The sequence below is a fragment of the Pyricularia grisea genome, assembly GCF_004355905.1.
Source record: "Pyricularia grisea strain NI907 chromosome Unknown Pyricularia_grisea_NI907_Scaffold_2, whole genome shotgun sequence".
Classification (NCBI taxonomy): domain Eukaryota; kingdom Fungi; phylum Ascomycota; class Sordariomycetes; order Magnaporthales; family Pyriculariaceae; genus Pyricularia; species Pyricularia grisea.
In genome coordinates, this window is record NW_022156717.1 from 1,256,390 (window position 1) to 1,271,733 (window position 15,344).

Sequence of the window (15,344 nt, forward strand, 5' to 3'; positions counted from 1 at the left end):
CTACAGGCTATAGTGGAGAACTTCCCACCCCTGGTCTCCAGGTCTCCAAAGTGGCCAAAGCTCGCAGGATCTCGGTAAAGCCCTCGCTCACTCAATTTCACCCAGGCGTTGCCGGGCCAACTCGGCTTGCCCAAGAGGGACACTACCTGCCCAGGTGTAAACTGGGGCAACGTCCATGATTGGTCACATCCCGGCTTGTTATGTTTGTAGACAACAATAGACCCACATTTAACACACAACAACAAAGGCAGGGGTCGTGACGATACGCAATACAAGGTCCAGAACCTTTTTGTGGCTGCTATTGGAGCTCCGATGTTGTTGTTGTTGATCCCCGACCGTCTTCACATAACTTGACATCGTCAACCTCTCCGACCATCCCTCCTTTCTTTCCCTCTTCCTCCCTCCCTAAACCTCGTTGGCGTGTCGGCTTCCTCTGGAAAGGATTGAAAGTTGTTGCATTTGCATCATTTGAAGGTCATTCCGTATGCGCGCTAGCATTCATCATCATTGCATTGCGTCTTGAGCATAAACAAAAAGAGTCGAAAAGAAAAGCGCCGCTCATTGTTTTGTTTTGTTTATCATTCGAATCGCCACCTCAAACCCACACCGTCTCCTTTATAACGGTCGCGCGCTCTCGTAGCAGTACCTCATTCTACAAAAAGCAGCAACATCATTCGTCATCATCTCCAGCATTTTACCTGCGCCTTTTGGTATTGCATCTGTTCCTTCCTTCCTGGCATTTTCTGGGCTCGTGGCGCTGAGATGGCGCCTTCGGTATCCAAGAGCTCCAACATGGGCCAAGTCATTGAGTACATTGAGAGTAAGTCCAACCCATGGCTCTGCGCAGCCATTGTTCCAAATCGCGAACAATCACCGTCTGCCGAACTGCTTGCTTGCGACGTGTTCGGCGGAGCTCACTTGGCCACTTCTCCTGTGGATCTCGTCCAAAACCACCGGCGATGCCATGGAGATGATCGGCGATAAAGTCCCTCCCCTGGAGAGCCAGCCTCCCGCCTTCTTGGTCCCGTATTCGCTTCTCTTTACATACAAATATCCAGTAACGCTAACGGCATTCATCCCAGACCGCTTATATCTCGCATCATACGTAAACCCTCCCGAGGCCGACACCCTCTTTCCCTACCCGGAGCCGCCCACCCGTTCGCCCACCAAGCGTTCGAGAGCTGCAGTCGAGCAGCCGACCCCAGTCGCCGCTCGCAAACAGCCATACTACTTCTCGATCGACGATTCGCTTCTCTACAATGCCTTCCACCATGACTTTGGCCCATTGCACATTGGTCACCTTTACCGCTTTGCGCTCGAATTCCATGATATCCTTGGCGCCAAAGAGAACAAGGACCGACCAGTAGTCTTCTGGAGCAGAGCTGACCCGAGGAGTATGTCGAAGCTTTTAAAGGATGTACTCACAAGTTTGACACATGCGCTAACCTTTTGTTTTTCTTTTTTTTCCACAGGCCGCGCCAATGCCGCTTGCGTACTGGCATGTTACATGGTGCTGATTCAGTCTTGGCCACCGCACCTGGCCCTTGCGCCCATCGCACAGGTCGACCCTCCGTTGATGCCATTCCGTGACGCCGGTTACAGCACAGCCGACTATGGAATCACGGTACAAGATGTCGTTTATGGTGTATGGAAGGCCAAGGAAGAGGGCTGTGTGATGCTCGACTCCTTCGACTTGGGCGAGTACGAAAAGTACGAGCGTGTTGAGAACGGCGACTTCAACTGGATTACTCCTCACTTCCTGGCCTTCGCGTCGCCAATGCACTACCCCGTCGACAGGGTAACTGAAGCCATGGGAGACGCATACAAGCTCCTCCCCAAGACCATCGCAGACGTCAACAAGCATCCCGACCTGCCCGATCCCTTCAAGAATGTTCTTTGTCACTTCTCCGAGAAGAACATTGGCCTCGTCGTGCGCCTCAACTCCCAGCTGTACTCTCCATCGTATTTCGAGTCCCTCGGCATCCGCCACTTGGACATGATCTTCGAGGATGGTACATGCCCACCCCTGTCGCTTGTGCGAAAGTTCATCCGCTTGGCCCACGAGACCATTACGATACGTAAGCGCGGTATCGCAGTGCACTGCAAAGCCGGTCTCGGCCGCACTGGCTGCCTGATCGGCGCCTATCTCATCTACCGCCATGGCTTCACGGCCGACGAGGTCATCAGCTACATGCGCTTCATGCGCCCAGGTATGGTCGTCGGCCCGCAGCAGCACTGGCTTCACCTGAACCAGGGAGTGTTCCGTGAGTGGTGGGTTGAGGAGCGCGTAGCTCGTAAGCTGCGCAAGGAGCTTGCTGCCGCGGCTCAAAATACAGCCAACACGGGCGTCCCGAGCACTCCAATCCGTGCCATGCAGAAGGCTAGTCTGGGTCGCACCAGCGCCACGCAGGCCAGCACGCCACCCAGCAAGTCGCGCACACCGCTCGGCGAGATGGACACGGAGAGCAACACAGTCGGTGTTCAGGAGGACTACCTGCCCGCCCCCACACCTGGTCAGCCACGAAAGACAGGAAGGAACCCTAGCGGGCGTCACCACCCGTACTCTCGCAACGACGTAGGCACCAAGGGCGAGGAACAGCAACACACTTCGGAGACCATCTCGGTGCACCGCAGCACCAACGAGAGCGATGAGGAGTGGCACATGCGTATGGCCAGGACCTCGACGCGAGCCAGCCCCAACGAGAAGAAACAGCGCAGCGCCAGTCACACCACCACCACCACAACGACACACCACGTTTACTCTTCCTCTTCCACATATGTCGACAACGACGCTTCCAACGACATTGAGAACATTGGTTCTTCTGTAGGAAGAACAAAGTCAGTCAAGGAAGAGGGCGCACGTTCCAGTGCGAGCGGTGTTCTCGCCAAGGTTCGTGGTGTCGAGCGCTCTGGAAGCACGAGGAGGGCGGCTGCCTCAACCACGGTGGGCAAGGAGCCGACGGGCATCAGGAAGACGAGCGGCAGGGTAGCCAGCGCTCACGCGGGAGCTGTGCGAAAGGCTTCAGGGCTGTAAATGCCAAATGTCAGCTTTTCATTCTTCCCTGCTCTCTTTCCATGCCCTCGACCGGGTAGAGAGAGAAGTCTTTATACGATGTTTTCTTGTGGAAACGACGTGACGAGATTTACGACCACTCTTTTTTCTTCTCTTATTCTTGTTTTGCTTACTATTGTCTTGTGTATACCACTGCGTTCAGCCATCCATTGCATACAGCTGGCGTTTCTCTTTATGTTTTATCTCTAATCTCTCGTCATGTTTGGACTTTCAAACAAGAAACCTTTAAGCTGTCATTCACAACAATGGTGTGGAGATGGCAAGTCATAAACTAGACTTTCGGTGTTCCGCCAACCATAACCTTGTTTGTGTATTCCACAGAGTCATGGATAATATGTTATCTCTTTGGCTGTTCTTTACTTCCGTTTCCACGGTTTTGTGGAAGTCGTCTATGGGCGTTCTTGGAAGGGGAAAGTGGGAGTCGGTATTTCTACGGAGTTTTTGGGTTGTCTTATTTTTCATTTTGATTAAGGTTATATTCAGGCCCTCCTGACGCTTGGCTTCTCTTTTTGAGTTCAAAGGCTTGGGGATGCAGATGAGAATCAACTATCGCATCAATTAAAACCGTTCAAACTACTGTCGTGTCATGAATTGTCTGCCATTTCATTTTGTATCCATGGTCTTGTTGAGCCAATTGTTTCCTAGCTGCATTGTATCGATATTAATTCACCTCTGTCGACTTTCAGGGGGAACTTTTAATATCAAGTAGTCCTATTTTACTGCGTTGGCATACAAGCCTTGCCGGTTGCTTGAAAGAGGCCGCATGTCTGTATATATGGCGTATGAACTAGTTCTAGTCATTTAAAATCGAACCAAAATCTAAAAATACTGCATCGTACTACTACTTGATGCACCTGGAGCTGCCGGGACGGCTGGAAAGTTCCAACAGCTGGCCCAGCAGAAGAAGGCGTTTGACTAAACAGCTACCTACCTTACCATGGTAGGGTAGGTAAGGTTCAGGTTCGCAACCAGCAGCACCCACGTATGGATTGGTTGCATAGCGAAGGATTTTGTGAAAACAAAGGGACTGTAAAAAGGAAATAAAAGAAAAGCTCATCCTGGGAAATATCTGCTACCAGGTATCCCGGCTACAGCACAAGGTAGGTACATACATATATATGCAGGACCTAGGCGCATATGGTGAAATCAATGGTAGGCTTTAGGGAAAGAAAAAAAAAAGGAGAAAACTTCTGGGCGAATACATTAGGTGCCATATTCCTTTTCCCTCCAGAATGTGTATCACAGCTGCCCATATCAGCTGCAGGTCGTCCAGAGCAACGTGTTCAGAACTCATTGGATAATATAAGTCGATAGGATCTGTATTTGTGATCGAACCAGAGCAAGAAAGCTGCAACCAGCCTACCTCTCCCCTGTCCCCTGTGAAGCAAAGGGGGGAAAAAAGGAAGAAAAAAAACTACAGCTTTCCTTAATGAAGCGTTTTAAATGCTTTGTTACGGCAATATAGATATTCTGAATTTGGCCCTTGGTGGTAAGTTTGGATTTCGGGGGCGGGAGTACGAGTTGGAGAGAGAGAGTACTGCCGGGCCGGGTAATTAATCAATACCTTCGGGCATGACCGCTGGAGTATATGTAAAATTAAACATTTCGAAAGTTGGGTTATGTTTTAGTCATTTATGATATGGTGATTTATCGGAATTAAACAAAATAAAGAATTAGAACAAATGCATGAGATTGTGGGTTATATTTGGTAACAGTCCATCCTGGTATCTCTTAGTTCGAAGTCTATACTTAGCTTTTTGAAGAGCGTTAATATACCAACACAGTTAATTTCCTCCGTTATCCTTCCTACAATTTGGTTGAATTTCCTAATATCCCCCCTTTTCTTTCCAGAACAAAGTCGTTCGCAAAAACTCTTCACAACATTATAACCACTCGCCAATCTTGAACGGATTATACAACCATGCAATTTTCCGATCTCCTCACCACTGCCGCTGTTGCTTTGGCCTTTGTACCGAGCACCGTCGTCGCCAGTGACGTGACGCGTCTTGTGAAGCCCATACCACGGATTATCGGCCCCTGCGAAGTCAAGGTTTTGAAGGCCGGAGTCTCGCAACATTTGGCATATTTCAAGATGGGTCGGGAAACCACTAAGACCTTTTTTGTCCCTGTACCTGGGGGAAGCACGTACTTGTTTGAGCTTCGAACTACATATGACTGCACGGCAACCATATTACGTTGGACGATGCCTCGGGACTATGGTGTCTTAGTATCCACTCTGAGCGCTCGCGAGTATTGGGCGCTCATGGAAGGACATCCGGGGGCTAAAGTCAGTAAAGACTGGAACCCCTCGGACTGGAAGCCCTCGCAGGGTCTTGAATAGGGATTCGAAGAGGCGGAAATGGCTGCGGCAGACTCTGCTGGAGTTCCAGCTAGTCAAAACCAGGGTAGAAAAGCCATATCTTGTTTGTTGTTACTATGTCATTTATATGTAGTTTTAGAGCTGGTCTTGTTTGCCTGTGAATACTAATTTTTTTTCTTCTTACATTTGGGAAAATAATTCTTGGAGACGGTGATGGTAAACTCTTGCTTTTAGATCTAATGGGTATTTGGTATACCTGTAACTTGCACCGGTTTTCCTGGTATTCAGCGAGCTGTGTAGAAAAGCTAGCCGGTGCCCTCTATTGTTGTCCCCATGGGAATGCATTGGTCAACTGCTTCAAGTTGGCTGGAGTTTCACACCGCTGGATATCAAGTGACAAACGTCATTCATATAACAGCTTTCTTGGCCAAGACCGTCTCATACTCCGAGATATACTCATCTGTATGGCCCGAAGTTACTTCTTTTCTAGTATAAGAACCTGTTTCTATTTCGGTAAGTTTCTGGAAGTTGAGCTTTTATAGTCCTGTTTAATGTATAATTTCCGCGGCCTATTATTGGTGCTTTTTAAACCAGATGTTGGGTTGTCTAGAACTGTAATGTTTAAAAGTGGGGTCATCACCAGCCCCCCCGAAACCCTTGATCGAACAATTTATAGACCTAGGTTGCTGCACCCTGTTCACCGAATAATATGTGCGTCGACAGATCCAGTGGCCGTGTGGTTTAGCGATTGAAAAAAATACCAGATCAGGCAGCACCCATTGCAGGGTCGCCAAAGAAACAAGGGGCTTGGGGTGGATTATATCGGCAGGCTAACGAGTAGGAGGAGCAGAATAGAAGGAACGTGGGAAAACCGACCACTGTCCCAAGCGAGCCCTTGGAAAACCCTCACCAACTAGGTATGGATGAGAAAAACTTACCAGTCGGAGTTATATTGTTCCACGTCATGGAAACCAAATCAACTCGTCGGAAATTCACTGCCGGGTCCGCGCTGTCGGGACTCGAATGAGATCATTTGTTCCTCGACGCGGTTGACCACAAGGTGAGTTTTTACATTTGTGTTTTCGGCTGATTCACCGTCTCAATTTACCCCACCCCACTACCACCCTTCATGTCAATTGCCAACAGGCACTAGGGGACTAGGCTAGGCTGCAATTTACTCTGCACAACAAGGCTGCAACTCAAAAAGTAAAATAGAGTGAGTACTGACCCGATAACCCACTGTAGTGTTTTTTTCTTCTTTTTTTTCTTCATGATTTCGGAGGCCTCATTGAAAGTAATACGCATCATTTGTGCGGGACTATGCAGTCGGCAGGCAGCAACAAACGGTCTATTATCACGATCCGGACTGTCCGGTGGTCAGAAAGTCTTTTTGAGGAAAAGTTGACGATTACAGTGCCGCGAACCGTGGCCGTGATGAGTGACACGGCTGGAATTGGATTGGGAGTAGAGGTTTCGGGCGAATACGATACTGTCATTTTGTTCCGGAGTAGATATACCCAGGGAATGAGACGAGTGAACGATGTGTGCTTGATGTTCAACCAACACCAGTTTAGCCAGTTCTCATATAAGGGCCAGTCAGTTGGCTCTTGCTCTGAACTATATTGACCACCTTGAACGACCACCACCGTTTATAAAAAAAAAAAAAAAAAAAAAAAAAAACATAGGGCTGGCTGGAATGATGGAGGTTTTAGTGGTGGCTTGGTGCGAACAAAAGGTCAGCGAATTCTATACCTACTGAGGACCAACAACAAAAAATGGCCCAAGTCGGGACCTGTGATTGACTATCACCCCGAGTTTAGTATGTAGAAAAAGGGTGGGTTGCACGACACGCGCGGGTTTGTGGTGATAGTTTGATCATTGAAAGAGATCAAAGTAGGAAACCCCCAACGATGTGCGACCATCCCTGCTGTGTTCCGGCTAGATGGTTCCCAGGCAACAAGGACATTGTCTCTTTTCTTTTTCAAAAGAAGGAAATAGTCACTGATAGTGTTTTTAACGAAAAAAAAAGACGAAGCAGGGAAGTTAAAAACTCAAAGAAACGTTCGTCGGGCTTCTGGAAAGGGTTGCTGCGCCTAGAGTCGAGTGGGTTGGGTTCGGTGGTAGCGATGCGGCCAGAAATGCGGCCAGGCGGAGGGAGGGGGAACACGCCAGGCTTTTATAGACCAAACTTCATATGCGCTCAGGCGAGGCAGAAGTCTAAGCCTCGATTGTGAGTGTGTCAGACGTTCAAGACCATTTCTTCTTCATCATCATCTTCTTTATTATACCGTTTGATGTGTATGGCCCGACTGCCAGACCTTTGGGGGAGTGCGCATAATGCTAACTGCGAGTTTGGGTTTGGAAGTCACTCAATCAGCCTTGAAAGCCTGCCAACGGGTCGGTCGTGCTTCCCTTTGGCACTTTTTGACCAATGATGAGATGCCAGGGATGCAGTAATTTTGGGGTGGCGACCCACACCATCGGGCAAAATTGACCTCCATTTCCAACTCTCAAACAGGCGCAACCATCGCGGACAAACAACTCCTCTGCCATTGAATTATCCGACAGTAAGGGAGATTCAAAGCGACCGGCTCTGACCGACTGGTCTATTTTACGACTGATTTTTTTTCCCGACTTGCATTGTATCCCAGCAAGAAAAATAAGCCTTGTGGGATTCTTATATACTGCCACCATCGATGATGCGCCGGTCAAGCGTTTTTGGCTGATTGTGGCCAACAATTTGTTGGCTCTTATTCCTGAAGGTCTGCGTTGCCTCGAATGATAACCCTGCTCTTCACGAACAATCATTCGGTACTGGGATGCATACTGCATACGGCCGCGCTTGATCAATGAAAAGTACCTCGACTTTTCATGAGATTGCCCCGGAACAAAATCGTCCTTCACTGCATTTCCACCTATACCCCTCCCTCCATAGCAAAGTATAAGTCGTGCCTAGTGCCAAGAAAGCCAAAGCAACGTTATTTCTCAATTTGTTTCCTAATCTGTGCATCAAAGCACCCTATCTTGGATACAATCCACTTCCACAAAAAGCACCCCGGGAGTATTCCTAGTACAAGGCCTGTCTTTTCTTTAGTCACTGAACAAAGTTGATGTTGGCTGTGGCAAGCACCCAAAAGTACCTCACTAGCTAGGTTGTCTGTCATATGGTGACATTAGGCATGCTCAGTATTGGGTTGTTCGTCTAACGAACGTCACATTGCACTCCAAATGACCATGGCTTTCTCTCCCTCACAGACTGCAACTACCCCTCAACTTTCACGTCTTCCTATCATGTCCTCTTTTACTCTCGTGGGACGGGTCTGTGGTGGACCTGATATCAATCTCCACCTCCAAGGTGAGCGCAAGAAGAGCTTCTTGCCAGCAGCATCGCGGATGGGGTATGGTTCGTCAAGCAGCAGCACTGCCGCATCCAACTTCTCATTAAGTACGACCCATTCTACTCAGCCTGGCCACGTTATAGAGTTCTTATCCCGGTTTCCATATTTGGCTGGTCTGCATCTGGGCCTGCAACTTGATGCTAGTCTTCTACTTGGGGTATATACCTACGCAATGAACTAGGTTGTCTGCCTATGTCAATCTTTCGACTTCTTGGATATAAAGATCTTGCCACACGCACAGCCTGACCACACCAATTCATCGTCTGGGTGGTATCAACCTGCCTCCAACTTATATTATCGCGTTGCTTCTTTCATGTCCAACCCTCCAACAACAGGTCTGAGACATCTCAACCTCTACGGCATGGCTCCCACCACAAGAGCACAGGCTATACGTCGCCTTGCTGAGGCTGGGGCACTGGCAGGTGAGTACTCTGATACTAGCGATTCGGACAGTGACTTTGAGGGCGAAGATCCAGATCAGATAGTTCGCTCCCCTTTCACCGGCCTGCTCTACGACATCAGCCGGCTGCCAACTCAAGACTCAAGCCAGGGCGCCAGCCATAGCTTCGCCGTGGATGACCAATTGGGTCAGGACCGTGATGCACAAGGGCATATTAGGGAGCTCTTTAGCGAGTTGCGTTGGCATGAGACACCGCCAGTCAGCCTCCACTTTACAGGCGTTGATGGAGGCCATCAGTTTTATGCCTTTCAACTTAGAGAGTTCACTCCGCTATCCATTCGTATCGGCACTCCAGACAGCAAGTGGCCGGGGCCGCAGTGTATCTGCAAAAACCGCAAGCCTTGCCAGCATCTACTATGGCTATATGACGCCATCGCAAAGCTCACCCTATACGGACATGACCAGGCAGAGCCTCTCAAGGTCGAGGCTGATGGCTCTATCCCTGCGCTTGGAGATCTCTTCCAGAGAATTGCCGACTACCGTCTCAACCTGCTGACCGACGGCTTACACTCGGCCGTCGGGAGTTCCGAGGCATATCGCGCCCCGCCTTGGGTCAGGGTCGATGAAGTCAACCAGATACTGTTGGCCTTCGACGAGACTGACGACGAGGAGCAAAGCAATAGCAGCAAGAACAACAGGCGGCAGCAGAAATTTGGAACATCGCACACTGCCGGCGAAAAGCGCAACCTACGCGAAACCGTGCGGGCGCTTCTCGAGCGCAACAACGAAGTCTTTTCCATCTTTCTCAACCTGCTCTCCCCGCGCGAGCGGGCACGCAACCCCTACGCGCGCCTGCAGGCTCGCGTCGACCGCATCCTGCACGAGCTGGACCGCTACTCCGAGTCGCTGTCGGACCGGGATGCGGCGAGACAGCGGGTCGCGATGGGTGCGGACCTCGAGGGCACCTGTGACGTCGCGTGGGCGGCCAGGCACGTCCTGGGCGCGGTGGGGCAGGTCAAGAGCGAGCTCCTCCGAGGCGAAGGGGCCCAGGAGTGGGAGAGGGGCGACGCGGCGCGAGCCCTGGTCTACATACTCCGCAAGGTCGTGTTTGAGCAAGACGAGGACAAGCATGGCGGCGCTGCCGCCGAGGATAGGAATCTGTACGCCAGGCTCGTCGGCGGGCGGGCCACTTCTGGGTTTGTGGTGGAGGTGCTGGAGTTGATTCCGGATCAGACGCAATGTGAGTTATCATTGGCCTGTATCAAATATCATGTACGGTTTCTGAATCATACCTGCTAATCCAATGCTCACTGTCAACAAGACATCGACGAGTTGGAAGACGTCAAGAGGGAAATCAGGGCGAAACGGCGCGTGAACAAGACATGGTTTGGAAAACTGGAGCAGGTCATCCGGCTGATGAGAGAGAGCGTCGTGCGTGAGGACGACAAGGAAAAAGGCAGGGCTGTCGGCGGCGGTTCCTACCATCCCTTGTCGAGATCTGGCGCCGGCGTTGGATCCAGTGCGAGATCCAGCCTCAGTGCAGGCTCCAAGCGGCGGTGGGAGGACGACTGAGCTAGTCAGGGCAGGCCTTTGACCCGATTTGTCTTTGAAGATGATTGCTGCGTGTTTATTCGACTGCCTTGCGCCTCCCACTGGTTGGGGTGCAGGGGTAGTGGAGGTATTATTATATTTTTCTTGAAGCGGGAACGACTAGACTAAAGCATGCAATAGACCGGCGGGACCGACCTTCTCGCTATTTCCTTGGAGTATCTTCGAAAAAGCTTCTTTTTCAAGGTAAACATGGAGATGAAGAAACATCCCAACTCTTGCCACTTTCAAAGGTCAACACTGGGGGAAAGTCAAGGTGAATCTCTTGTCTATGAATTAATGCAATTATATTTCTCTTGGCTGGCCGCGAGTAAACGCAAAACCCCTCTCAGACCGGCCAGCCACGCATTAGAGACAACGAGTTTAACTGCGGAAGAGAAATAGTTTCCGCGCCCAAGCCGAAAGTGACAAGCCATCGCCTGACACCCGGTGACAGTTATCGCGGGCTTTCCAGGAATTTTTACTTTGACACCAACCAACTTCGTAGCGCTTTGACTGATCGCCAGTGGCTAATTGATAAAATATGTCAACAGTCAGGGGTTTGTAGTACAACGTAGAAAGTTTGGCGGCCATGTGAGTACTGTAGTCACGATATGTGATGTTATTCAGTCAAGGGCTGCAAGTGTTGTGAATCCTTTTAGTGTAGCGGGATCCGCCAAACGTGCAGCCGTCGAACAATTTTCACGGGCTATACGGATTCGTAAGTCCACACACTAATGGCTGCCAAAAGCCCCGGAAACCTCACTTCTCGTCCCACAAAGACGCTAATACATTACTTGGCTTTGTAGCTTACACACTGCTGTCGCGTACCCGCAACTGAAAGGGCCCCCCTATCTTGAGACCTTGCCCTGCGCCGACCGTCTCTCTCGCTACAACTATCCCCACTGTGCTTGCCATAGTACCGGTCCTGCTCTTTCTTCAACCCATAGCCACGGGCTTGAGAATCACCGGATTCGAATGTGCGTAATGGTAGGCGCCGAGGGGTCCGCATGTACTCCATTCGCCTGACCATGTTTCCACCAAACATGTGGGAGCCTCCTCGCCCATAGTATCCCGAGGCCAGACTGACTAGCATCACCTCGAGGGCCTTCTCCTGCTCCGCAAACTTATGCAGCCAATGGAAGCGACTCGGACTGGTCAGTAAAATCTTGATGCGTGGCCCGCTGAGACCGCTTCGCTGGTCGTCGCACATTTCCGCCATTGTGGTTACCAGCAAGAGTAGGTCCTCCGGCCAGGGGTTCTCGTAATAGGAGATACCATCTATGATGCAGTAGAGGGTTAAGGCTTGGGGGATTTGGTCCACCAGCTCCTTGAAAATATCTAGCAGTGCTTGTAGCTCACCTTGCCCCAGCCTGTTCTTGTCCTGACGGTCCGGGTCTCTTGTGGGATTGCTGTTGTGGTTCTCCATGCTGCGCGAAGCGTCGACACGGCCTGATCTCTGCTTGCAGATGTCGGGCCAAATACTTCTGCGCTCTTGTAGCCAGCCAAGGTCAGGGGTCCGGCTGTCATCCACTGCACCGGCACTCCATCGAGTATTGGAGACCAAGAGCTGGATTATCAAGCTTCGGATGATCCCCTGAGGGCCCGAAAGTTCGTCTTTAGTCGAAGAGTGATGACCGCAAGCAAAGAACAAAGGAATAGCCTCTTTAGGGAGCTCTTCGTCAGAGCTGACCGCCCCGAGTCCAAATATGTGAGCGAGAGAGGCGGTGAAGATGGTCAATGGAGAGACCACACCCTGAGACTCTTGGAGGCAGTGGCCTTCCACCATGAGAAACCCCGACTCTGTCGAGGTCATCCAGTCCCCGAACTCGTGTCTCTCAAACAGCTGATTGGCGCGACTCATGGCTTTTGGCTTAAATAAAGACTGCTTCCGGACCATGTTGTCCCTTTCAAAAACGGCTGCCTCATGTCCTTCATCAGATGCGATGACGTTCAGAAGCTGATTGACGTCGAGATTCCAAAACTCTCTTCGTCGAGGGACCCGGCGGTCCATTATCCGATGACGTCTTGAGAAACGGGGCTGTGAATCTACGATGATGGAAATATGTCAATAATACTGGTTCCTATCGTTTCTCAACTGCGAAACAAGACGTCAAACAGCTCACCAGCAATAAGAGTTGAACGTAGCGCATCGGCAAACATGTCATGGACCCGGTTCCAAATCTCCTGCAGAATGCTATCGCGATCATCCAAGCGTCCTCTGACTAGGTTCTCGGTCTCGCAGTGTCTGCGCTCCATTTCCTCTCGGAGCTGATCGAACTTGCAATTCAAACCCGCGACCCCAGATCTTGTCTGCTTTATCTCTCGGCCCGCGTCCGAAATGCTTCGATTAGCTGTTTGGATGCCCGCGCTGTCTAGAAATCTGCTGTAATCTTTGAGCGAGCGCAGTGCAGATTTGACTGGCGCCAGAATGTCCTCGACCTCCCTTACTGCGTCTCCAAATATGTCCTTGAGTGCTCTGTCGACGAATGACTTCCCCTTGGACATTTTATCCGACCATCTTGATGGCGATTCTGCTACCCGGTTTTGCGATTAAATCTCATGTTAGCTGTTACATATGGGATCTTGCAAACACTTAAGGACTGAGACGCACCTGATGACTTGGCATTGTTCTTGTCCCGTCGCAAAAGTATGGAGATGAGCGAGGTGAGACATTCGAACAGCTTGCAGTAAAAATCTCGAACCTTGTTCGTGAGGTCATCATCTCGCTTGTGTAGACTCTGGAGACGATGTGCTTTCACAAGCCATTGCGTGACAGACGAAAAGCATTCCATGATTTTCTCACAGGCCTCGGATCTCCTCTTAACGGCCTATACACATGTATTAGAGAATAGTTAGCAAAGTAATTTGCAGTACACTCTAGTCTAGATTGTCTGCTCACGTTGAATATAATCATCAAGCCCCCTTTTATAGAGGCGATTCCATTATCACTTGGGATGCAGTCCAGGGCTGGGACAAGATTTCGCACTATCCCAGCACCATGCCGGTGCAGAAACTTGTTGTTTCTCTTGTACTCGGCCTCGGACTTTTCCAACTCGTCCGCAACATCTGTCCATGTGCATGTGCCGGGGTTTAGACCATGGGGATTTTCCCTCAGATACGAGCCAATGACGTCGTTGAGTGCCCTGATAAGTGATGAACGTCTGTCAGAGGCGATGCATGACCATGACATCCTAAGTGGTTTGTAACCTGGGGAGGAAGTGTTGAATGTAGACTTGCCTGCTGTTGTTCCTAAGAGCACTGTTGTATTCCGAGCGCTGTGTGTCGTATACCAGATCAGACTTTGGCAGTTCGTGAGGGAATACGGTTGTGTCAACAGTCATGTAGTATTTGAAGAGCCTCCTTTCTTCGTCGTCATCCAAGATTTGTCTCAGAGATTGTGGCTTTTCGTGCTCCAGCTCCATGTTGACAGACAGAAGTATGAAGTCAAGGGTAATAGGGAGGGTCAACAGGAAGCAAATGGAGGATCATTTGAGGGACATTCTACAGTGCTAGTATGCTCAACAGTTAGATGTCAAATGAAAACTCCAAGTGTGTCCAATCAAAATTATCTCAGTGCGGTTGCGTGAGATGGGGAGGGTGGCAAAAGACTTGCAGGAGTTTGAGGGACAGGAAGATGCTCAGTCAAGCAGGAAGAAGATTGTGTCACAAGGGACAATTGAAACAAGGCGCAATTGAAAAAAAAGCACAGTACTGGTCTGGCATGTAGATTTGGGGAGGATAGGGATGAAAGAAAGTAGAGGTTCTTCGGTTGAACGTACGGCTAAATGCTTACGGGCAAGTGCATGCATTTCGAGGGACCTATAAAAAGCGTCTGTTATCCTGTTGGTGATGGAGGATGCGGAGGATGCCGATGCTGCGGACCGGAGCTTTGCGTCGATTGAAACGCCAAGGCTCAGGCGAGCAAAAGGAGCAAATGAAACCCATTTAAGTGTGACCCGACGATTATCTCTCGTACCATTCCAGCACTTTGCATAAAGGATGGATGGCGGGGGAGGCTTTTGGCCATGCTATGTCGTGGCAAGAGACCAACAACAAATATCGTCTGCAAGTCCAGCGCGCCCAGAACCAATGCCTCAACATATCCGGAAACCTGCATTAGGTACGTGGATATCTACCTACCTTGGGTACCTACCTGAATAGGTGAGGTACCTTAATTAGAGACTGAGCTTTGAGCATACGGTGTCATGGGATGGATGGACATGATGCCGATACCCTGGACTCACTACCGCAGCCAGCAATGAGGAGGCTAAACGAGCCTGCCAAAGTTACAGATGCCATATGCACTGATCGCTGCGTCAGCGTACAGAATGGGAAGGCGCGTTCCGTAAAGGTAGTTGATAGGCACAATTTACCTCAACGTACCTGCCCTGGTGCGAAACTAAGGTTCCAGCTGTACCCAGGTAGGTACCTTATATAAGGCAAGACCTGTGTACGGTTCTTGGATAATAATTTGGATATTTGTGGTGTCAAGTCATCGACCCCTCGCTCTCCTGTCTGTCCATTTTCTCTTCTTGACAGTGTTCCATTCATCATAAATATCCC

At 50.1% G+C, this 15,344-nt stretch overlaps 4 protein-coding genes across 4 annotated transcripts; 3 read left to right on the plus strand and 1 right to left on the minus strand.

Annotated features, from left to right (window-relative positions):
• The first annotated feature begins 393 nt into the window (after positions 1-393).
• Positions 394-3,559, plus strand: PgNI_02924 (uncharacterized protein). The gene is made up of 3 exons (XM_031122981.1): positions 394-820; positions 1,083-1,394; positions 1,473-3,559. The coding sequence occupies exons 1-3, from the start codon at positions 763-765 to the stop codon at positions 3,032-3,034; spliced, it is 1,932 nt and encodes a 643-aa protein (XP_030983713.1). The 5' UTR covers positions 394-762; the 3' UTR covers positions 3,035-3,559.
• A 1,435-nt stretch (positions 3,560-4,994) lies between these two features.
• On the plus strand, positions 4,995-5,414 carry PgNI_02925 (uncharacterized protein; the record flags this gene model as incomplete). The annotated part of the gene is made up of 1 exon (XM_031122982.1): positions 4,995-5,414. The coding sequence occupies one exon, from the start codon at positions 4,995-4,997 to the stop codon at positions 5,412-5,414; it is 420 nt and encodes a 139-aa protein (XP_030983714.1).
• Positions 5,415-8,437: 3,023 nt separating this feature from the next.
• PgNI_02926 (uncharacterized protein) lies at positions 8,438-11,031 on the plus strand. Its single transcript, XM_031122983.1, has 2 exons — positions 8,438-10,431; positions 10,513-11,031. Exons 1-2 carry the CDS (start codon positions 9,105-9,107, stop codon positions 10,761-10,763), a joined length of 1,578 nt encoding a protein of 525 aa, XP_030983711.1. The 5' UTR covers positions 8,438-9,104; the 3' UTR covers positions 10,764-11,031.
• A 367-nt stretch (positions 11,032-11,398) lies between these two features.
• PgNI_02927 (uncharacterized protein) lies at positions 11,399-14,203 on the minus strand (the record flags this gene model as incomplete). The annotated part of the gene is made up of 5 exons (XM_031122984.1): positions 11,399-12,827; positions 12,905-13,312; positions 13,393-13,609; positions 13,681-13,988; positions 14,041-14,203. The coding sequence occupies 5 exons, from the start codon at positions 14,201-14,203 to the stop codon at positions 11,572-11,574; spliced, it is 2,352 nt and encodes a 783-aa protein (XP_030983712.1). The 3' UTR covers positions 11,399-11,571.
• Between the last annotated feature and the right edge of the window lie 1,141 nt (positions 14,204-15,344).